Source organism: Patella vulgata, chromosome 8, assembly GCF_932274485.2.
Source record: "Patella vulgata chromosome 8, xgPatVulg1.2, whole genome shotgun sequence".
Classification (NCBI taxonomy): Eukaryota; Metazoa; Mollusca; class Gastropoda; family Patellidae; genus Patella; species Patella vulgata.
This window is the reverse complement of record NC_065886.2, coordinates 31,133,018-31,158,593: the sequence shown is the minus strand read 5'-3', so window position 1 is coordinate 31,158,593 and position 25,576 is coordinate 31,133,018. Positions and strand designations below refer to the sequence as shown.

General features: G+C 33.1%; 2 protein-coding genes across 13 annotated transcripts in view; one reads left to right on the top strand and one right to left on the bottom strand.

Annotated features, from left to right (window-relative positions):
* The window catches only part of LOC126830189 (SLAIN motif-containing protein 2), a 29,387-nt gene extending 19,218 nt beyond the window's left edge, over positions 1–10,169 (bottom strand). For 4 of the 7 annotated variants that reach the window (XM_050560518.1, XM_050560522.1, XM_050560520.1 and 1 more), the window contains exons 1-3: positions 9,793–10,169; positions 5,538–5,683; positions 827–847 (exon numbers count right to left, since the gene is read on the bottom strand). In XM_050560518.1, the coding sequence (XP_050416475.1) occupies positions 827–847; positions 5,538–5,683; positions 9,793–10,094 (469 nt within the window). In that variant the 5' untranslated portion in view covers positions 10,095–10,169. The remainder of the gene's footprint in view (positions 1–826; positions 848–5,537; positions 5,684–9,792) is intronic. The other 3 variants (XM_050560519.1, XM_050560521.1, XM_050560524.1) reach the window with 1 other exon arrangement.
* A 558-nt stretch (positions 10,170–10,727) lies between these two features.
* LOC126830184 (nucleolar protein dao-5) overlaps positions 10,728–25,576 on the top strand; it is a 38,374-nt gene continuing 23,525 nt past the window's right edge. Inside the window, exons 1-6 of one of the 6 annotated variants that reach the window (XM_050560499.2) lie at positions 10,731–10,789; positions 13,012–13,085; positions 16,598–16,713; positions 19,045–19,222; positions 19,892–20,011; positions 23,075–24,409. In XM_050560499.2, coding sequence (XP_050416456.1) covers positions 13,079–13,085; positions 16,598–16,713; positions 19,045–19,222; positions 19,892–20,011; positions 23,075–24,409 — 1,756 coding nt within the window. In that variant the 5' untranslated portion in view covers positions 10,731–10,789; positions 13,012–13,078. Of the gene's footprint in view, positions 10,790–13,011; positions 13,086–16,597; positions 16,714–19,044; positions 19,223–19,412; positions 19,430–19,891; positions 20,012–23,074; positions 24,410–25,576 lie in introns of those variants that run through there. The other 5 variants (XM_050560501.2, XM_056102734.1, XM_050560504.2 and 2 more) reach the window with 5 other exon arrangements.

Below are 25,576 nucleotides of genomic sequence, written 5' to 3'. Positions count from 1 at the left end.
TTTCTCTACTTTTTTTTAAAGAAGGACAATATTTAAAGTTATCTCAATTTTTCAAAATATATTATTTCTAAAGTGTTTTACACATAAAAACTATAAATATAACTGTGGTGTCATATTCTGTGAAATTCTAATTTTATGTAAATGTACAGACAGATCAGTTGACTGACAGGCAAGATCTCCAGCTGGTCAGGACTGGTGAATATGATTGAATTGATAGCCCTGAGGTTTTTGTACAACAAGACAAAATACAACAAGAACAAGTAGATATGTGAACTTCCCAGATACACAGGAAGTAGTATCAGGTGATTTAAAAATGATATGCATACCCTACATTGTACATGATACCTGTCAGAACAATGCATGCCTCACATAATACATGTACGATACAATATATCATGATAACAAACACAAAGGCATAATACATCACATTGTGTACAGGGAGCACAATAAGTACAGGGGCGTAATACACATCCATCACACAGAGGAATAATACAATACCGTGTGTACAGGGGTGTTTTACATCACAATATATACATGAAATACATAAAAACTTGAAGTTTATGATCAACAATGGCATTGTTCTAAAATATTTGGTGCATTTTTATAAAATATGCCCTATATGGGCACGGTCGATCATAAAATTACCTACTAAAACCATTTGAAAAAGAAACAGGAAGGCGAGCCACGAGACCATAAGTACGTTGACAAGTGATTTACAACAACACTTTCTTATAATGATACGATAAGAAATAAAATAAAAGACCACTACCCAAGGTGATAAAAATAAAATATTTAAAAATTATACCAAATACACCAAATAACTAACCTGATGATACCCATTGTAAATCTATAAATTACAATCATTATATAATTATTCATCAATATTTTCAAAAAATTAAAAATAATGCAAAAATTGAAATGAAATAAGCTGATGTTCATCTGAAAACAAAATTTGTATTCAACATAATAAAAAAAAAACCAACTAAAAAAAATTCTCCAATATATCTCCAAAGCCACTGCATGCAACTGATATGTCTAACATATATAAGTTGTGTGATACGTTTTACATGACAAAATCTGTGACAGGTGCCTAATGTCCAAGCTTGTATGTATTGTTAAGTTGATTTAAAAATACTTTTTATAGCATGCATGGTACCGTCGTATACTGAAAGATGTTGTAACCATTTTATAGATTTAATCTGTACATAAAAACATTGGTAATACAGTACCATGATAAAATACATTGCTAAATATAATTACTAGTACACATGTTCATCTACTATAAACAAGGCTCACGCTGTCTGTTACCAAAGTCGCAATTGATAAAATATAAAGGTAGCTATTAAAATTTGATTTCAGCGATAAGTTTTGGGGTGCTGGGTATTCTTTTTGAGAACTGGCGAAAAAATTTTCTAAAAGGCTAATTGTATATCCTAGATTGACCATTACATTGAATGTTAATCACAATCATGTGGCGGTGCACTATAAATTAATTAACTCACTGATAATCCAGATCATGTCAATAAGTAATACTAACCAATTGTCTCGGATTAATAATTAGTTGATTGATAATTGCCATTATTTAATCCTGATAATTAATCTAAGCAGTGAATATTTGATGTTTCGTTTCGTCTTAAAAAAAATACAAATGGAAATAACCCAAAGGCCGACAGTTCTTTACCGAGAAAACTAAATATTTTGTTAGTTGAATTTCGTTTATCGTGGCGTCATATAGCATGTAGAATATACAAGCATGCCTAACTGGATGTTATTATTTCAAATTATATTATCAGCATCGGTCAGAAACGAAAGAACAAGTTGTACAGCGACAATTCTCGAGTAAGAAAACGGTCTGCCTTTTGTTTCATTACGGCCGCCAAAATGCTCTTAAGTGAACGATGAGTCTGATAGTAAGCATCTCTTACAAATGAAATTGAAAATCCTATCATTTTATCATGGATTCTGAATCTGATACCTGAAAATAACAACATCCCTATTGTACACGCAAAACATAAATTTATAGAAAATTGGCAATCCTTGGATGAGATTTGACAAGTAAATACTAAAAATATATTGTGCAATACGGTGTGCGAAAAATAAAATCTGGGCCCTGTTTCACAAAAACTTAAATCTCCTTAAAATCGTCTTACACTAAAATTCCATCCTAACTTAAGATAGATGCGTTTCACAAAACGATTTTAAGCATTTTAGATAAAATCCACAAAATAATATTGTAAGTTAAAATTCTATCTTAACTTAAAATAGTGGAGTTTAACATACTATTTTAGGGACAATTTTAACTAAAATCAATTTTAACTTAGGACAGCCGTCACTCTCTCCTAACTTAAAAATCACAACATTAACAAACATTGATTGAGCTACGTTGTGGGATCTATTGCGACATATGGATATATTTGGAATAATGATATTATTGCCAATGGCCCGGGTTGTATAATTTAAACATACATTCACAAAAATAATTTTCATTAATTTTATTGTAAGGCAATATAAGCAATTAGATGACGCCCTAAATTAAAACTCCAAGAACAAAAAAAAAAAACCTCAAAACTCCAGTAAACAAAACTCTTTGTTACTATTTTATATATTACCATGATTCAAGTATAAATAATATTATTTTCAAATAATTAATAGACCAAAAAAAAAAAAAAAAAAATCCTAAAAAAATCTAAACCCACTTCATATCTAATGTCGAAAAAAATTTTTTTTTGTAGGCCGACAATTGTTTAAAATGAGAGAGAGACTGAGAGTGAGAGTGAGAGTGAGAGAGAGAGAGAGAGAGAGAGAGACTTTTTGGGACTAACACATGGTTCAATTTTATTTGAATAATTCGCTTGGGCGGAGAAAACCCAAGAGGTTGGACGTACAACCGGGGAATCGAAACCTCGTCAGTCCTATAATACTAGATACGCCATATGCAAAGTATTTATGGCTTTGGGGTTATGAAGATTTATATAGGAGCCAAGGGTATTTTATATTGGGAAAAAATCATTTTAATTTAATTAGATAGATAGGCATTATCCAATAAGGAGTGTGGCACTTTGGCATTTTCAAATTATAATTGAAAGGGTCAATGGGACTGGAATTTCAAATCTAGGCATCGCCGGAACATTAGTTATTTCGTGTATTAGTTTAAAAGTTATTAAATACTTTTAAAAATCGACAATAGTTTAGTCTAGATTAATCGTTTGAGTCAGAAATATCACATGTTTGTGACAATTTCTCAGTAGTTTCTGTTATCCAAAATACCATAAAACTACGAAATTCAAGCGATTTAGTTTATCGATACACATTATTTCCATTGAAGCCTGCGAGTAAATCAAATGTCAAGGTCACGAAAGCGACATGCAAGTTCAAGGCCAACCAACTGATACATTTCAAAACAAAAAACACGCAATAAACTTATATATTTCATCTTTCTACGATTGACTGACCATTTGCAGACATTGTTACAACGTATGAAACCCTCCTTATTGGTATTGTAACGGTTAGTTCAAACTGGCAACAGTTTTCAGTTCCGAAGCGTGTACGCTCACACCCTATGTGCCCTCACCGGAATTGTGCACCACGCGAGCGCAAGCAATTTTAACTAAAATCTATTAAAATTGCATTTTAAGTTACAATCGATCTTCGGGAAACGCTTAAAATTTAAAATTTCAGTTTGATTTTAGTTAAAATCTATTTTAGTGATTTTAGTTTAAGTTTTTGTGAAACAGGGCCCAGATCTTAGTAAATCATCTCAAAACTGGGCTAATGTATTATGTAAAGAGAACTTTTGTTGTTGTACATGTATATTGTATACTGCTAACTGTTTTGTACATGTAATAGGTCTACCTGAGAAATGTTACATGTTATCACATATTTTTGGCAGATAAAATATTCCACCTGGCGGGAAAAAATATGAACATTTTTTTATATAAAAATTATCCATTTTGGCGTGACAAAAATTATCCATTTTGGCGTGACAAAAATTGAAAGCCAGTGTGAGCCCCAACTATTAATATTACAGTACTCATTGAACAGATACTGGGTGAATGAAGTGTAAGATGTCTAATTGTCAAATACAGTATTATTATTAAAAGGCGATCGCACTTTTAATTTGACATGATTATTCAGTTTTATCAGGAATATTCGCAAAATTGTCTAATACAGTTTTAAAAGGCAATGGCACTTGTGAGGTCAGAAAATAATTTTTGAATTTGACATGATTATTCAGATTTATCAATTATTTTGGCAATATTTGAGAAACATTTGGCAAACTATCACAGACGCATAAACATTTTAATATTCAATTTATTTCTAATTTCTATTTTAAGTCTTACATATCTTTTTAGTTGTAGGACTTACATTAAGATTTGGCACTCATAATTTGTCAAACAGTGTTATGCTTTCATGAGGCTTAGTCGAGATAAATTCAATTTGATTAAAATCACAAGTCATTTTTATTTAATGTTGCATCATAAATGTGCATCAATTGATTAATCTTATATTTCTCTTCTAAAATATTTATTGCTACATTTATTTAAATAATTCAGAAACTGTAATAAAGGATTATTTAGGTTGCTAGGGTTTCGAAAATATTTTGATGAGTATTTTAGGATTTATTTAGTTTCATCGTCCTATTTCTGATTTTAAGTGAATCGCTTGACTGATCATGAAAAGGATTTATTTGAGATAATTCTAAAGCTTGTCACAGTGTTTATATGAATTTATTTTACAAATAAATCATGTCCTCATGCTTCAGATTTATATCTCAATAACTAGTACAGGAAGAGGACTGCATCACACACAACAGTAAAGCCAATCAACACTGGAGAAATATCTACAAAAACATAGACAACAATACGACAAAACACAGACACTGTAAGCAAGGTATTACAATCAAGTGATTGGATTTATAAGCATCCATTGGCATTGCTCTTAATAAAACTGGTATCACTCAATAATTTGTAAGCTTTTAAAACAACTTTCTGATGTCATTGTTTCATAATATGCATTGTATAATTTCTTGTATCGGAATTCCGTAACTTGAAAAATGAGACTACAGTACATGCACATACATACATGTACTAGTAACAATCCAAAGTCAGAAAGAGAGGATGAATTTTAACCAGTCTAGATCTCATCTATATATCTTATTATTTGTTTTGAAGTATTGGCATTATCATTATCTTTGTGCTGCAAACAAATCAGTTTCAATACCGTCTAAGAAGTTTTATTGTCGTAATTCGATTTACGATATATATTTCAAAACCTCAGTGAAGTTAATTTCAAAATTGATATGCTCAGTATACTGTGAAAAGGTAAGTTTTGATACTAATTTAAAAGCTTTAATGATAACTTAATTTACAAGATATATTTCAATACCTCGTGAAGTTCATTTTAATATTGATATGCTTGGTATACAGCCAAAAATAAAATTTTGATAATCATTTACAAAGTTTAAGTTTGATACCAGTTTTCAACATCTCGGTGATAAACTATTGCAACAAGTATACGATGCAATACATTGTACTTACTTCTAGCGACTTCATCCATCTTTGAAAGTAACGACTTTCTTCCAGATATCAGCTCAGGACTTGGATGATCAAACTCCTGTCTAACCCATTTATATGGACTAACTTTTGTTTGTTGTGGGGTAGGGGCCTTAGGGGAACTATACAACCTAGAAAGAAAAAAAATAAATAAATGAAAGCAAAACATAAGCTAAGGTTAAATTTTATAGCAAATGTGGTAGAAGCAAACATAGGGGAACTATACCATACATGTATCTGGTTGATTTTATATGAGTACTGTAAATGTTAATGTATTACAGTGTTGTTACAGTACCAGTAATTATGTTGTGTTAATGGAGGTGTAAATATAATATATCACACTAAGTGAAAGTCAATAACATTTTATGCTACCATATGATTTCTACACTTAATGGACAAATTGTTGCCTTATGTTACTACCTGTATAATATATATCAACATACACCCCATCTGTCGACACATTCTTATATAATAAACCACCCAATCAATACAATAGCCATTACAGGATTAGGGTTTTCTTGAAATGAGACTATTAATCTCAAGTTTTGTCTTTCAAAAACACCTACCCACATGTATTAACATTTTACTGATTATTTCTTGTGGGTAAAAATAATTTAAAGGGAAACAATAAGGCCACAAATCTAACAAGAAAACCCAAATTCATTAGTGTTAGTATTTCAAACGTCAAAGATTTAGAATCAAAAGATTTTGTGAAGAACAAGCAAGTACATTTTTCCCCATTCCCCCAAAAATATAAGACATAAGATTTTAATAAATGTTCCTGAAGAATAAAAGTTGCAATTGGTCAGGCCTTTGACACCTGGTAATTAATGACAAGATCAAATCAGACAGTACATGTCATAAAACTGATTCATGGTTTTAAATAGACTTACTTGTACATTATAAAAATCATCATTATAATCATACAGGTATATAAATATGGATGTTACTGACACTTAAAGGGTCGCCATTATGTCATAACAGAGTGACCATAACCCTGGCACGATAAATAAGATCCTGTGGGCCATGAGGACACTATAATATATAGTAATATGCAAAATTTATATTGTAAGAGGGTGTGTGTGTGTACTCATGCCAAGGAATTTGGGGCTGTATGTAACCAGTAATTTGGCTTCCGGTACATGTAAGCAAGATTATGAAGCAGATGGCTTAAAAAAACGCACTGAAAATTGAAATTGCATTTTTTGCAAAAACTCAAGGGGAGCACAAAAACTGCACCTCCGCCCAACTAATTCACATGTGAAGAAATGAATTCAATTAGGTAACAACAGAAATCTAAAGCCATGTTTAACGTTTTTTTGGAATCAGGACCAGAACAATGAAAGAAGAGGGTTTAGTGTTTAACCTACTGATTGTGGGTCTGTAATTATTTACACAGTAACTGCACTATATCAATATAAAGAGCTTGAGGTTTAAATCATTGTTTACATCTATAGTTGTTGTACACCTAGGAAAGACCAGCTTTCAAGTCAATATTATAAAGGTTACACACATGTACTTTGTACTAATACAGTTGGTGAATACTAATTACTTAACACAGCTACATGTATCTTACTCTCCCAGTGAATTTTTAATGAGAATGAATTAAACATACAGTGTAGGCCTACATGTACATTCATTTTTACAATAACATTAGCCTGCTGTGTTTAATTAATTGCTCGTTTCTCATGACCTGTGTGTGAAAAACACATGTAACATGAGGTAATAAATAATTATTGAGATAGAATTTTAAAATTTTGCGTTTAAATAGGTTAATAGGATTAAATAATTGTCATTGTTGTTCTTGCACGAAATGCCAACTTTCATATATAGCCAGTGAAGATTTGGAACAATGCTCATTCTTTAGGGTAACGATATCTAAACTCAACGATATCTAAACTCAATGACAATCCAGTCTTTTTGATTTTTGACAAAAACTTCAACTTCATACAAATCCGAATAAGGATATAACTTGAGAGTTCAAAACATTTTGTATCGGTTACTTAGGCAATTAAAACCATATGGTAACCAGTGATTTATTCAGATCTAATAAATTTTTATAGATATAGGTATTGTTTTACAAACTTCTTCTGATGAATCGGGACCAAATAATCAGGAAAATGGACGGATCATGAACAAACATTTAACTAACCACGACCTTATAATTATAGAACATGATCCAAGTCATTTCTTCCCATAGGCGAGCTCAGTCTGCGTTGTTTCTTTTTATATCAATAGTAGTATTATTGACATGTCATTTGCATTTTCGCTAAAAAAAATATCAAATTTCTCACAGCTTTTAAATGCTAAATATAGGCCCTATTGTCAGATTAATTATTAGGCCTAGGACTGTGGACTGTACAGTGTTGTGGAAGCTTACGTCTAGCCCTTGGATCCATTCACTGATCCCTCCCTCTCCCCTGCAATTGCTATTAACATTTAATTAAGAAAACAAAATCAAAGTACCAACACTAGATAATCTCTCGACTTGGATTCAATCTGATTTAAACTAGGCCCTTCAGGTTTCTCTGCTACCAATAAAAGATGGTGGCATATTGCTACGCTCTTGAAAGTAACATAGATCAATGAAATTTCAAACCTCTAGACACCCTAGAGTAGTGTAATACAGTACTAAAAATTGGGTATTGGCTACATTATCACAAACTTGACCACATACGACAGAATTGAACCACCTTGTTATCAAATCCAAAATTGACATGCATACAGGAAACAAAATTAGGTCCAAAGCAGAAGGTCCCAAAACTGACTAGGTTATATTTCTGTGGAAAGATCGTCTGTGTAAAATTATTGAGGAAGACAGAAGTATATTAAAAAATATATGATCAAATAAAAACTACATGCAAAGATATTGTTAAGCTTATATGTGGAGATTTTAACAGGACTCAGCACTCCACTTGGAGCTCCCCCTTTAATATTAATAAATATCATTTGATACGTAAAATAACAAATGTTTTTTTGTTTTTGTTGACTGTTACAACTAAATTTTTTGGCCGTTATATCCATAACCCATCTGTACTTGAATCCATGACCACTTGGACCAAAGACCACTCGGACTGTCGGACCAACTGATAGACCACTCGGACCAAACAAAAAGACTACTAGGACCAAACAAAAAAAACACTCGGACCAATAATAAAGTTTTGTTTTAATAAATTGTGTTTGTTTTAATATGACTACTCGTACCAATATTAAAGTGTTGTTTTAACAAAATAATTGTGTATGTTTTAATTGACTACTTGAACCAATAATAAAGTGTTGTTTTAATTGTTGTTTGATAATTGTGTTTGTTTTAATAGCGAAGAGTGGAGCACTGAAATCTTAATCTTCTCTTACCAATTGGTTATGCTGTATTTTCGAGCAAGACGGAAGACATCGGTAGTAGAACCATTTCTACCGTGTTACAAGCTAATCAAATTGATGAAGCACATCAAAGAAAAACAATTATATTGTTGATGTAATAAAGATGACTATTTGCTAATATGTACTTACCCGTAACGCACATCTAGTAACGAAGACATTTTTAAGTAATGTATATCCTCACCTATAAATTATTCGCATCTTTATATTGTGATTTAATAATAAATAATATATTGTCTGTATTTTATTTTTAAAATGAATAAGTCAAGCCTTATAATAAAATTTAATTGGTCCGAGTGGCCCTTTGAGTTTGTCTGAGTAGCAAAGATAAATAAATTGGTCCGAGTGGTATTTTCGTTTGGTTCGAGTAGTCTTTTGGGTTGGTCCGAGTGGTCTCTGTTTTGGTCCGACTGGTCTTGGTACGAGTGGTCTTTGGTCCGACTGGTCTGGATACCCTGTACTTGCCGTCTGTGTTTATGATTATGAATGAATAAAATGATGTTTAACATGATAAATTTCTGTGCCAACTGGGTTAATGAAGACCGACGGGCATACATGACATGGCAATGTGTGTAGGCAACAACTACAAGGCAATATTCCTTACATTCAAGCCCCTAATAAAGCCTGCTCAATGGCAAGGGAAAACCATGATGGATAAACCCTGCAAACTTTCTTGACCAACACCTGGAGCAAACCTCGAACCTCCTGGTTTGTAAGCTTGTGCTTTACACACTGAGCCACCTTTCTTCCCTGTTTCTAATGCTAATGAAACTTAATAAATTACTACTTAACTAATAGTAATACTATTACTACTAGACCTAGTCACCTACTATTCAGATTTTAGGGTTTCATTTCTACTTACCAGCTTTCATCTTCTTCATTTTTCAGAGACAATTCATCGACGTTCACTATTTCTACTTCATCTAAACCTTTTAAACAATCCTTAGTCAGTTTAGATTTATCGTTAGATTCCGTGTGTTTTGTAACGACTGGTTTGTTATCGGGATCACCATTTGAGAGATGGGAATCAATCGTCTGTAATTTTTGTTTGCTTCGAAGTAATTCGTTCTGTTTCTCGAGTTTCTTCACTAAGTCTTGAAGTTTTTTCACTTCATCTTGGGGATCGATTAATGAGTTTGACTGCTCCATATTGTTGTAAACCATCTGCTAACACCAAAAACAGCTATAACGTAAAATTTAAGACATTCTTCTCAGACTTGATCACTTCGACGCCATATTTACAACTTGACACGCATGCGCTGTGTCATTTCCTGGACTGATGACAAAATGTTATATTTTTAATTAGGCTCCCGCCTATCCTTGAAAATCTATGTACTTGCCAAACAAAGAATATTACTTTTTTACTTTGATTTTTCCCATAGACATTTCTAGCAATAAAAACTCAAAATCGTTAATAGAAGAGGCGGTTTTTGATAAAATAAATGACTTTCTTGAATGAAAGTTAGAAATAGAACAGAAAAGAAAGAAGTCTTTTGTTTCAGTTTTACACTTTGGCTTTCTATTTTTGTCAGTCAACAAATTTCTGAACAAGTCAGGGCCATTTCTACCAAACGGTTTTATTTTCATTAAACTCTAGATTATGTGCTTTGATATAATATACACAAATAATTATTTTGAAATTTATTATAAACTCGACTGTTAACTGAAATTAAACCGGGCTAAAATTCTCATCAAAAAGCAAATTGTAATGCAAGGGAACTAACTCGTCAATTCTTTTGTATTTGAATATCCAGCTAGAAATGTTTAGGAAAATACCCTTTTTGATAACCGAGACAACAATAATTGCCGCCCGGAAGCTGTAGAAAACGAAATAAGCAGCGTACAAAGTGTGTATTTCTGTAAGGAAACCTGTTTTATGATTTTTTTTACATGCTTTGCCTAACATCCATAGAAATAACGGTATATATAACGTTTAACAAGCACTTGTTCAAAATGCACTATCGTATAGACAATTCCAAATCACTTGAAATTCCAATATCATATCCCCCGTGTGTGTGACATGTTTAGAAAGGGATGTAGTATTTGTCGACATTGACATTCACATTGTAAACAGTCAGAAATTAACATTTCCTTGGATTTTATTTTGAATTTTTTTTTTGTAAAGAAATCTAAGCTAACTTAAAATCAGATGTAGGTTTATTTGGCCCTATATAAACTGACTTTAGTTTTATTTAGCACCACATTTGGTGGGCACTTTTGACTGGAGTAGTATCTTTATTGAAGGCATGAACATAACTTACTTAGTGAATATTTGACTGTATCACGGTTTCATTTTATTTTCGCTATTTAGCCGGAACTTAAGTCTGATTTTCGGACTGTTTCTGCCGACGATGGCTGTACGGCAACCGTAATACTAACCCTAGCATTTGGTTTGTCTATGGAATGAATATCGATGCATTTTTATAAGTTTTTTTTTCTGTGCAGCAGCAATCGTTCTCGTGTCACTCTCCATACGAAAATAAAGAACTGTGCATGTCTAACGGAAGTTCCGACTAAATAGCGAAAATAAAATGAAACTGTGAGACGGTCAAATATGTAAACATATAGCGCTAACTTAATATTATTTTCCATAATATTTAGGCATATTTACGAGATACCGATTATGGCTAATAGATGTGCAGATCCCATTCAATCATGTTCACGGCAAAAATTAGCCTAATTGGTTTCACGTAACTGTCATATTTACCACAAAGATTTATCAAATCGATTATGCAAATCTTCTAACTTGTTTGCTTGCCAGATTAACAATTCAGTTTCCAAGGGGGCGTCCCCCACAAGCGTCACAAAGTGCCTGACGTTACTTCATTTTCTTTTGAATTTCACATTAAATATACATATTATCCTAATACGAATACAGGGCATTTGGGAACAGTCAGCTGGTACAACTTCTTGTTTTTATTTTTGGGTGGTGTCTTCAAGAACAGAATAAAGTAAAATTAATTTTTTAATATTTTTCCTTTTGTCTTTAGTCTTTAGCCATCTTGCCAGGCAACTCATCGTGTTTACGAGAACCAATTCAAATACCAACTCAAGACTTACATCATGTATGCGAGATAGGGAATTGAAATCAATTTGGTTTCTCGTAAAAACGCCTCTAGACATTAGAATTTGATATTGGTCCATTTCAATCAACCTGGATGTTATCTTACTGTGAAAATATATAGTAATCCAATATTTAATAATAATATGCAATAACAAATTTAAAATCAGCTCCCTACATGTGAGTGCTATGACAAGGTTTGATGAACACATTACGAAGCATAACAATGCATTTCAAGTCAATGCAGAATTAAATGAATTGCTAATCCACAAACAACAGAATGAAAATAGATAAACTTATAGACTAGATTAACCAGACTCAAAAGACTACCATTCAATGCTTAAATATTTCACCAAACAGAACATAACTACCGGTAATTAGAAATTGCAGAAAAAGTTATTAAAAAATATAATGTAAACTAGTTTTTTGATGTTTTGATGTGCTTTTCGACCATTTTGGTTTATTTTAAGGTCCCAAAGAAAAGAGTTATAGCCTACACCATTAAAATTTAGGATGACAAAATTAAACAAAATAGTTTGGATATTGTAAAATAATAGTTTATATCGACTATTGTCACTTGGCCATACTAATTTAAAATCATAACCATGTTTGAAATCAACTCTGACAAAATAAAATCCATTGTGCATTATAAAAGTTACTGTATATTGTAAAATATCACCCTCTTGTATTTTCAATATTGTTCAACACCAAATGGCACCTGTCACTTGAAATTTTTCAGTATAAACATGAAATTTTTCAGTATAAACTTGAAATTATTCAGTGTCAATGTTTCAGTATAGGTTTGTAATTATTTAGTGTAAATGTTTTAAAACTTGAAATTATTCAGTGTAAACATTTCATTACAAAATTATACAGTATAAAAATGAAACTTTTCTGTGAAAACTTTGAACTTTTCAGTATACATGTACATGTATACAATTCAGTATGAACATGAAACTTTCAAGTATAAACATTTCAATATAATTTAAAATTATTTAGTATGAACTTTAAATTTTTCAGAAATTTCTTGATAACGTCTTAAAACAGCCAATTTGGAATTGCTAGTGGGTTGGCTCAAAGGCTACAAATGGCGGGTAAACAAATCATTTTCATTGTGGCCTGCACAGTAGCTTTGTACAGTCATAACTCATAATATATGTAAAATGTATGTTTCTCTACATTAGAGAATCTGTCCACTGGTGAGAATCTGGGTTACCCACAGGTCTGCGAATGGTCTAACATGCACGCTTTAGCAAACAGTAACACATACACTTTAGTTCATAAGGATCTGTCATTGGGTCACCTGGTGTGGTTTTGCTTCCACGATGACAAGGAATTAGGGACACCTGTCCAACCTTGTGGGTTTTCTCTAGGTCCTCCCATTGCTAAAAACCCGTACGCCATGAAGCGAATTATTGAAATTCAATTGATCCATATGTTAGCCCTGAAATGACCTACTTTTAAACATCTGGATTTTGTATAGCGTAACATTCATACAGTGAAATCGTTAGTATAGCCTTAAAAGAATTGTTGGACAGATTCTATCTAATATTACTCCAATCATTTTGTAGTGTAATAGCCTTAGCTTGTTGGTGCATGATAATATTATAATTACATCCCCTTACCATTATTTACCCTACTAACAAAGCCTTTTGTGGTATGATTATATATGTATGTTAGTGCTGGCACAATATATAGCGTGGAATCGATGTATCGCAATTCACCTTCTCACAATTCACGTGTTGAATCTCAAGATGCTGAATCGATTTTTCACGATTCTTATTTGTCGCTTCAGTAAGTTACCTGTCACTCTTAATATCGTAGCACCTGAATCACAATATGTATCTTATTGTGACTGCAGTGGCAATGCCCAGCACTAATGTATGTATATAGAATACATGTATATAGAGCCCAATATTATAATATGTGATATGAATAAAAATGTTAAAACAGTCTAAAATATTTTTTTAATGATAACACGAAAGGTAAAAGATTTCCCAATTTTATCATTTTTAGCCTATTTCAACATTTTTGTTCATATACTGCAGTATTGTTTATGTAGTAACCATGGTTTTAGCTGTGCCTGTTATTAATATTATTATCACCTCTCCTCATATACCTGAACAAAGTTTTAATACACCTACATTGTGTAAGACCTACACATTTTCTTTAGAATCAGAGAGTTTTAGTGTCCCATCAGAGAGTTTTAGTGCCAATCAGAGAGTTTTAGTACTAGTAGTGTCCCATCAGAGAGGTTTAGAGTCTAATATTAATAAAAGAGCATATGTTGGTATTTGTAACCAGTCAATAGAATTGTACATACACTTGTAGATGAGAAATATTTTCATGAGAAGCTATCGGAAAATCCTTTACAAGGGGCATTGAACTGCCATTCATCCATTTCATTTCACTGTTTACTTAGCACTATGACCATATAATAATGAACATGAGAAATTTATGAATGTAAGTTTTAAATTACTATGTAAACTTTAAAGAATAAATACAACTTTGGCTGTCCAATTAACCTGCTGTCTAGCAGTAATCAGATGACTCAAATAACTGTCTGCAAAACATATTGTTAATTTAACCCTTCGGCTTACTAATTGTCATTTTGAGCAAATAGTATTTACATAAAGGCCAAAGACAAATGTGCACCTCAGTGAAGTGTTTTGTATGCTCTACATCTTGATTTGATTCATGTGTACCTTACATGTACCTTGTGAAGGTGTAAGATTGCTCCATATTGTGGTTGATAAAATTTTTGCTGTGTTCCCCCTTTTACAAAAAATGAATTCTCTTGATCTCAAGGACTTGAGTCCTGGAGAGGACAGTGTATATGTATGTGTTTTTTGGGACACAATGGAAATCTGAGGTTGTGTGTACACCTTGGCAGAGGCCTACATTGAAAATAATCCTTGAGTTGGCGGTAATACTACTATCTGTGCAAATTTTGCATATTTGATAAGCGTGACTAATGCCGAAATGGTAAACACCATTTTTTAAAGTAAAGTGATCGAGGCGCTTCATCCTTAAGTGTTCTTTTTTGGGAAACTGTTGTGAGCATGGGAGATAACTCTTGTCTATTTGTAAGCTCGGTATATTTGACATGAAATATCTGTTTGTTTGCATGTAATAATTTAGATGTATTATTAAGTATTGTCACATCATTGTAATGTTTAAATAGTTTGATACGTGATATGAATAGTAATAAATACATGTAGTATCTTTATCTCTGTCACAAGATTTATAGAAAAAAAAAGATTCGAGACAAAACATGTCTGTCAATTACAGTTGCCAGATCTTGAAACTACTGATCTTCATCTGAAGGATTGTGAAGGTCTTAGTTACAAAATACAATATTGTGAATCTCAAATGTTTAAAGATATTTCCTAATATGAGCATCCCTTGCATTGCAGACAATATATAAACAAGCCAGCATTCAGTAAAATCTTTTGATTATATACCATTCTTTTCTTTTTCAAGTGAATTTTAGCATGGATAAATCTGTTAAAAATTTGATACATTTATTGTCCGAAAAAAGCAAATGACAGTGGGCATGTTGAAGGACAGTCTAATTTTTAAACATAAATATATCTCTATATGGAGAGTAAACATTATGCTTGAAGTCGAAGGCCACACCAAGTTGATTTTCTGTTTTTTCTTTCTTATTTCTTCAGGAAAAAGACTAATTTAAAAATCTAAAGAACATGGTTGCACTGTTCTAAGATTATAATAAAATGTCATTCCCTTTATTTCAAGATACATTCCTGTGTAAAAACTGGGTGATTCTATGATATATTTGGACTAAAAACTTACTTAAACTAATTAATCGACATGTATCAAAGTTTTGCTTCAAATCCTTCTCAGAACATTGAATTCGCCAGGGAACACCCCTGCTATAAAAAATCTTAATAAAAGAAGTCATGTTTGTGTCACGTGACTTAACAGATGCGGTACCTAGAAATGGGTGCGAACCCGGGGGGAGAATTCATTGCATATACAAGATGATTTTGTCTTTAATGGCTGTTCATTTATCATAAATATTGAAGCCTAATTCAATTCTTGGATTGATTATCCACTGCCCACATCTTTTTTCCACATTTTTTATCTCAGAAAGTGTTGTACTTTAAGTTCACCATCAAGTTTATCAACTCTACATGCAACCTTTGACGTCAATCGAGCAGACATTCCTAATCGCCGGGTTGCCGGTTAGGGAAACACTAACGTGTCTGTCCTGCGCTGCATGGGTGTTTTTCAGGGAAACAAATATCTATCTAGTAAGACTGGATGTTTCTACTTTCCATACATACCAAAATTGCCATACTTTTATTGGGGATAACCACCAGATAAATACTTTTGTGGGAATGTAACTTTAAGTGGCTATTCACAGAAGCACTGAAAATTAAATTGGTTTGACCTGAAAAATTGATGACATGCATCTGTCAATGTATATTTCTCTAACAGATATTTTAATCTTGACTCGTAAAATAGAAAATTCTGAACAAATGAGAACGGCCTTATTATGAAGAATGAATAGTTAATTTTCAATTAGAATAAGTTAACAGTAGAATGTTAAATCCCATTTCATTTCTTTCATTTATTTTAGCAGATAACACAAGCAGCATGGTGATGGTGGATTGTACAGCGTGTGCTCATCCAATAAATCTAGAAAAACACAAAAAACTTCGAACACATCCAGAATTTAATGTGGTGATCTGTAAGGTAATTTAATCAGATTTTTAAACATTAGAATCATAATATTATATGTAAATGGAAGTAAGAAGTAAGATGTATTTCCTTGACATAATTTGCTCGGGTGTAAAAATTGCATAAAAATTGCTTTGTGTGCTAGATAACTGACGACTTCTGATGACCCAATTCTGGCATCTATTAACCCTGACTAATTAACCCTGACTAAAAATTTTGAAACATCATCCCTGGTGTGTGTCCTGGTACAAATACACCAGAAAACAGCTTAGAATGACTGTATGTTGTTCATCCTTTTGTAAGGGACAACGTATAGTCGTCCAGATGTGACAGACCCTTAACAGTTGGAATTCGAATTAAGAGTAGGTCTTAGTGCCACTATCTGGGTAAAATTTCCCTCGTAGTCCATTGCTTGGCATATTCCGGTCTTCATTAGCCCAGTCGGAGCAGAACAATAGGACGTTAAACCCCATTTCATTTCATTAGGCCAGTTGAAACGCATTTCATTTCATTTGTTCACTCCTTCACGCATGTGGTGTTAAACATTTACAATTGACTTCAGAAAATTATTCTTATGTTACAAACTCTAAATAATTTAGCACAATCTTATATGTCACCTTTTACTACTTTATTACTTTTATTACATATATCTGTGGATCCTTATCAGATGGGTTACTGCTTCGTCAAACAAAAACACAACTGCATTGATATGGTGAAAGCCTTTCTCTTTTAAGTCTCCCATTTATGGAGAAAACTAAAGGTCCTTATCAGATGGGTTACTGCTTTGTCAAACAAAGGCATGACTGCGTTGATATGGTGAAAGCCTCTCTTTTATGTAATAAGCTCCCACTTTGTGTTAAACAAAGAAAGTGATAGTATACATGTATATATTTTTGTTAAATCATTTTAAAAAACCTGTTTAATTTTTATCATTTTTAAATTGAAATAAATTTCATTTCATTTGTAGTATACAATCGATATATATTGAAACTGTTGACAAATTCATTTTAATCCTAGGTCGTAAGTATACGTTGGCCAGAACGTAGGATTGAGGCTGTGAGTCACCAAAGTTGCAATTCATGATAAGAATATGAAAGTGGCGATGAAAACTTGATTTCCACGATAAGGTTTTTGGATATTGGCGATTTTTTTTTTTTGGGATCTAGCAATAAAAAATCTTAAAATTCTAATCATACCTCGCCTAGATTTACCATTAGATTAAGTGTTAATCACAGTTCACAATCACGTGACGACATACTATAAATTAATCAACTCGCTGATGATCGTGTCAATAAGTAATACTTACCGGTTGTCTCGGTTTAATGATCAGTTTATTGATAATTGCCAATGATATCTATAAAACCAATAAGTCATTATTTACTACTCATGATTAATCCAAGCGTGATTATTTGATGTAAAATATACAAGCATGCCTAATCGGATATTATTATTTCATAATTATATTTAATATTATCACCATTGATCGGAAACAAATGAAAGAGTCAAATAGCAACGATTCTCAAGTGAGAAAACGGTCTGCCATTTGCTTCATATTACAGCCGTCAAACTGCTCTAAAGTGAATGAGTATTATTGTTAGCATTTGGATGTCTTACAAATAGAATTGAAATTAGTATCATTCTATCAGGAATTGTGATTCTGATACCTTTACGGTACATAAAAATAACAATAGGCCTATTGTACATGCAAAACATACATTTTTAGAAAATTGGCAATCCTGGGATAAGATTTGACATGTAAATAATGAAAATATATTGTGCAATGCGATGTGCAAATAGACTAAAGTCACCAAAAATAAAATCTGATCTTAGTAAATCATCTCAAAACTGTTCTAATGTATTATGTATAGACAGATTTTGTAAGTTGTTGTATATTGTATATACCTATAATATTTATATTAGACCTACCTGGGAAATAAATTTGTTAAATGTTGTCTTTTTTATTACACAGCATTTTTGGCAGATAAAATATTCCAGTTGGTGGAAAGAAATATGAACATTTCTTTTATTTAAAAATTATCAATTTTGGTGGAAAAAATTGAAAGCCCTGCAAGAATTGAAAAATTTTGTGGATGGTCTATAGGCTAAAGTTAATATCTGATTAAATTTAAATTTATACACAGTGTTAAACGTCATAAGACGGAGAAGCCTTTTGATTTTCAATAATTTCCGATAATTACAGTCCTAATTTTGGCCCTTGATCACTTTGAAATATATTGTGGACTTAGTTGATGTGGACATATGTTTCATTGCCTGGCAACCTATCTTTAAGCGACATTAAACCCCATATACTATTCCATTCCAGAACTCTTTAATTGTATATTTCAGAAATGTTGGGATTTTTTAAAGAGTGGTGAGATATCAAAAGATGAAGATGGTTATGATGAACAGTGTCGATGGTGTGGGGATGGTGGAGAATTACTTGGTTGTGATTACTGTACTAAAAGTATTTGTAAGAATTGTATCAAACGAAACTTCAGTAAAGATATCCTAGCTTCAATAATGGGTTAGTCTCAATGTAGTTTATATTCTCAATCACTTTGACATCACATAGATATCCTAGCTGCAATAATGGGTTAGTCTCAATGTAGTTTATATTCTCAATCACTTTGACATCACATAGATATCCTAGCTTCAATAATGGGTTAGTTTTAATGTAGTTTATATTCTCAATCACTTTGACATCACATAGATATCCTAGCTTCAATAATGGGTTAGTTTCAATATAGTCTATATTCTTAATCACCATGACATTACATAGTGGTTTTAGTTTTACCTGAGCTAATGTTGAACATTTTTAGCTTTGTGCCAGAAATGAAATACTAATGAGAAGATGAGTACTAATGAGATGGTGGAATAGAAATAAAATGATGTAATGAGATGGTTAAATACATGTACTATATGAGATAATGAATTATTAATGAGATGATGGAATTAATGAGATAAAATACAGAAATTATTCCTGTCCCAATTTTGAAATTTTGATGTAATTAAACATGGTTCCAGCTGTAATCGGTGGTTGAGATATTTTTTTGTAAGAAGGTGTGTGAAAATTGTCAACTTCCACAACAGGCCTGAAAATTGATTCTTCCTTTTGGAAATCACAGCATGTTTCTCGTATATGGCAGAAATTATGTTTTAAATTAAAATATTCTTTCACTTAATTTTATTTCAGATGAAAATGCTAAATGGGAGTGCTATGGTTGTAATTCAAGTCCCTTGGCTAATCTGGTCACAGAAGCTAAAGAATTATTAGAATATGTCAAGGAAAAAAGAACAGAAGATGGAAAGGGAGGTAAGTGAGATTCAGGTTATGTAAAGGGAGGTAAATGTTTGAGTCATTTGGATTATCAACTTAATGAGGCTGCTATCGTCACTTGGCTGTTTAAGGTCCCTCGAGCCTCATTCATGAAAACATATACTAAAATTATTTAAGGATGCTTTGTTTTCATTGGTTGAGGGTTAAAATACTTTTAGCTCTTAGTCAATGAAAATGATGCATTCTTAAAATATTTGAGTATAATCTTTTTAGATTAAGGTGCATGATCTGCATAATGCTCAATTTAGCATGTGTATTTACAGGATTATTAAAGTTGCAATTTCATATTTTTAAGTTATATTTTTAAAATTTATTAAAATATAGCCTTAAAATAGATGGTATCTATAAACAGTCCTAACTTGTTAAAGAATAATCCTATTAATCCTATAATTCACTATTGCCAGTTGAGAAATTGGCAAAAATATCATTTTCAATTTTAAATTCAAACGTTTGAAGATAGCTATTCCATGGGGGGAATAGAAAAACAAGGGAGGTAATTGTGTTATTATTTCAGGGGTCAAAGGATTTTTAAGCGGGAGAATAATACTTATGATCGTATAATAGTGAGTTGACAACCCATTGAGCAAAAGACATAGAAATAATTATGTTTTGACTTTCTTAGAAAATATGAAATTTTTGCTTTAAGATTAAATGTGTTAGTCACTTGGATTGCAGGAACATTCACTGCAAAGTTGGTTAAATGAAATCAAATGAAATGGGGTTTAACATCCTACTGTTCTGCTCCAACTGGGTTAATAAGACGGACATATGCCATACAGTGTGCTATGATGAGGGAAATTTTGCCCCAGACAGCAGCGATATGGCCTATTCTTAAACTGAATCCAACTGCCAAGGGATCATTTACATCCGAACGACTAGACAGCTGTCCTTGTCAGGCCTCCTGTTCTACACCTCTGAGAGGAAACCACGCCGGAAAATCCCGATGAAATTTCTCGGCCAGTGTCTTACACACTTATCCACTGTGGCTCCTTACAGTTGGTTAAGATCTGTTGTTTGTGCAGTGCATGATTTTACCTGCACCTTGATCATAGGGATGTCAATTTTTTATACCCTTAAATAAATATTTCTATTCTTTTACAGGGTATGAAATAAGCCTCTTATATGGTAACCTCAAAATAGGTTACGCTAATCTGCATCAAATTTGAACTGGTAACCTATAGGTTACGATGCCATATTTGTTTAGAGCCGACCCTCGAATTAGCCAAGGGGGATTTGGGGCCAATTAAAAGATTAGCCAGCTACCCCTAAGCTTATTAAATCAGCAGGGCCCATATTCCTAAGCGAATTAGTGGATTATTGTTAATCCTAAAACTCTCTACAAAATTGCAAATAACTAAATAAAAAATTTTTTTATACAAAAATGTACAGATTGTCGTGTTCTTTCCAATGATATAAAATTCAATTGTACAAACTAACAATTACCGGTATATTACTATAAATAATATTGAAAAGTCAGTTCCACTAAAATTATGACTTTTCTCTGTCATAATAAACGTGAACATGTATCTCCTAAGATTTTATTTTAAAAAAAAGAACAGTGTTCAAAGTAAATATAAATATATAACTTTTAGAAAGAAATATCGCCCCAAATGACCGTCACTTCATCGCTATGTGACATTTCTGCCTTTGTTGGATATATGGTGGGAATTGTCGTCTTCTTTGCTTCATAGCATCGAAAATAAAAATATATAGTTGAAATCTTCGGCAATGTAATATTCCTCTATGTAGCTTGTAATAAATCCTAAAAGTTTTGATTCAATTTAGCTTTCCAAACTCTAGAATTATTATCCGTAAGTTTTGTGGTATCGTCTGTCTGGAAACGTATCCAAGATATGGCGGCCGACACGCTTGATCTCGGCTGCTTCGCATCATTCATAACGTCCCCCAAAAATAACAAATAGTTGATTTCTTCGACATTATCATGTTCTACGATATGCCTGGCAGTAAATCATAAAAAATCTGATTCCATTTCACTTTCCATGTCATAAAATTATTAGCCGTGAGTGACAACGTGAAAATATTGGAATAATCCCAAAGTCATTGACACGGTGTGAATTTTCACCTCTGACCTATTACGTAAATACCGGAAGATCCATTGTTGAAAAGTATGTTTTTTATTTGATAATTTGCGAATATAACATTCCTTTTCATTGGGTGTTTTATTTTTATTACTCAATCACCATTAATTTAAGAAATAAAAACAATAGAAATCAGTTGATTGATCTGGCGCTTTCGTTCGCTAAAGAGACAAATGAGTATGTCGTTGCCAGGTATGATGGGTCCGCGAGTTGATTTGCTACCGACAAAATGACAGGTGCGAACTTAACGATCTTTCAGGCATTTATTTATAATTGTAAAATGTTTTAATGTAGTAGTGGAGTGAATGTTTTAACTGAAACCTTTAGTTTATAAATTATAGCTCGGTGGTCGAGAACGGAAGTCCGTTCGCGTGTTTCCAGGTCATGGTAACCGATGCGTAACCTGAACGACCGTTCGCGTGTTATTTCGTACCCTGTTTTAGTGAAATGGTCTTTTACGGCATGCATTTATGCATTAGACTATTGAAGAAGGGTGGGATTGGGTGGTCTAGTGGTTAAACGCCTACGAGTGAAGTGGCATGGTTTCAATTTTCTGTTTGAATATGACAAGGAGTAGGGGTGCTTGTCCAACCTTGTGTGTTTTCTCCAGGTTCTCCGGTTTCCTGCCACTGCTAAAGATCCTTACTCACAAGCAAATTATTGAATAAAACATGAACCATATGTTTGTCCAAAAATGTCCTAATTTGTATTGAGTGGATTTTAAACCCCATTTCTCTCTCTATTGTAGACTGGTGAACCTTAATTTTTTTGTACCAACGACTAGACACTTCCTTTCCAGGCCTTCCGCCTTTACCACTGAGAATGCCAAACCGAGCTCAGAAATCCAGAGAAATTTTATGGGCCAAAAATGGAATCGAAACCTTGACCTGGGTACTTAGCAAGCACAATGACAAATAAACACATGTTTTATTTTTTTCAGATTCAGATTCTGAAGACAGTGAAAAAAAGTCTTTTAAGAATGAAAAGAAAAAATCTAAAGACACTGAGGAAGATACCAAAAAATCCAAAAGTGACAAAACCAAAAAAAAGAAAGCAGATGAAATCGATGAAGATTATTCAGATGCAGAAGTTAAAAAATCAAAGAAGACAGCAAAGAAACCTACAATAGAAAATCGTGGCAGTAAGTCAAAAGATTTAGTTGACACCGATGATGAAGATGATGGTGAAAACAAGCAATCCTCAAAGAAAGAGAAAAAGAAAGATTTAAAGAAAAAGGATAGTGATAATAATGATGATAATAATGAAGATGACAAAAAGTCCTCTCGGAAAACCAAGAAGAAAGATCCAAAGACAGTAAACAGTGATGATGATGAAGATGACAAGAAATCCTCAAAAAAAGATAGAAAAACAGACACAAAGATTGTTGACAATGAAGACGATGATGATGACGATTACAAAAAGTCTTCAAAGAATAGTGAAAAGAAAGACCCAAAGAAAAGAAAGGGAGCAGAGAGTGAAGAAGATTCTGATGCTGAAAACAGTAAAACATCCCCCAAAAAAGCCAAAAAGGCAGATATCAAGAAAAAGAAAATTGATGATGATGATTCAGATGATGATGATGCGAAGAAGACCAAATCACGCAGCACACGTCGAAAAGCGTCAAACGTTAAAGCTAATAAAAAAACGGGTGACTCCGACTCAGATTCTGAGTCAAGGGGTAAAAGAAAAAAGAAGAAAGAGGCAACAACAGACAAAAAGAGTAAAGCTAAAGACAGCGACGGAGATTCGGATGAGGATGTCAAACCCAAGCCACGTACAAACTCTAGGGGTCGACCAGCTAAAAAGAAATCTGACATCGAGGAGGATTCAGATGATGAGGATGCCAAACCCAAGCCCCGTACAAACTCTAGGGGCCGACCAACTAAAAAGAAAGCAGACATCGAGGAGGATTTGAATGATGAGGACGCCAAACCCATGTCCCGTAGGGGCCGACCAACTAAAAAGAAAGTTGACATCGAGGAGGATTCGGATGATGAGGACACCAAACCCAAGCCCTGTACAAACTCTAAGGGCCGAACAACTAAAAAGAAAGCTGACACAGACGCTGATTCAGACGATGAGGACGCCAAAACAAAGTCCCGTAGGGGCCGACCAACTAAAAAGAAAGCTGAAACCGAAAGTGAATTATCAGATGCAGAGTCCAAAAAAAGTAAATCAAAACCGAAAAGATCAACTAAAAAGGCAGTAAAGGACTTTGATTCAGATGACGAAGACAGTCCAAAGAAAAGAAAATCTAGTCGTAAACCAAACAAAAGTAAGAATTGCTGTTTTTATACACCACAGGATTGTAATTGACACTCAATATAATGCTCAAAATAGGATATTTACGATCGCTGCTTTCATATTTTTATCGACTTTGTTGACTGACAGCGTGAGTCCTACCTGATCGTATGAAAAATAAGTTTTTAGCTCGTGGACACTTGAGCGGTCACAATTTTTTTACGATTTTGATGAAACTTAAAACTTATCTTTATTACCCATACATCTTGGTTCATTTTTATATTCGTGCATGTCGGACTGTTAACTTCATGGATTATGGCCCCTGATGGTACAAAAAATCACGTTTTTAGCTTGTCCCTTTGGAGGTATTAATTTTTATCAAATTTTAAAAATCGTTCAAATATATCACCTTTACACCCTAGCAATGGTTGAGTTTGAATTTCCTACAAAATGTGTAAAAATATGGTATATCTAGGTTGTGGACCATCTAGAGGTAACAATTTTGATCCGATTTTGATGAAACTTGGAATGCATGTTTATATCCGAAAGATCTTGGTTCCTTTCCCTACTTGCGCGTATCGGGCCTTAACTTCCTGGATTATAGCCTCTGATTGTACATAAAATTTTGTAGCTGATCTCTGTCCATGCAAAATGTGGGCATATCTTGCATGGCCACCGCTTGTTTAAAGTTCAATCAACTTATGTTCTATAATGAATGAATGCGGTGTTTTAACTTCTCAGTTTTCTGCACTCACCTGGTTGTTGAAGACAAGCATGTACCATGCTGTGCTATGAGCAAAATTTTGCACGGACGCAAATGAGAACATTGGACCTCGTTTTTATTTGTTACATTTAAACTGCCGGTACTGGAAGCCCTCCGTCCTTCTCCACTAACATGAGGAAACTAGGATGGAAAACCTTGTTGAACTTTCTTAGCCAACATTGGAATTTAACCTGGGATAATTATGAATTACCTGTTTATAATTCCCATTAATTGGTCAGGTAAATATGTTATAGCTTTATTATGTATGAGATATGTCTAGGGATCTTACTTGGGACCTCCTGGTCTGTAAGACAGACCCTTACTCACTTAGTCACCGTGACTCCCTAGTTTTTATACGCCCACATTTTCATGTGGACATATATTGTCGTCGCCCCTGTCCGTCCACAATTTGTTTGTGGACACTCTTCAGGTCACAAT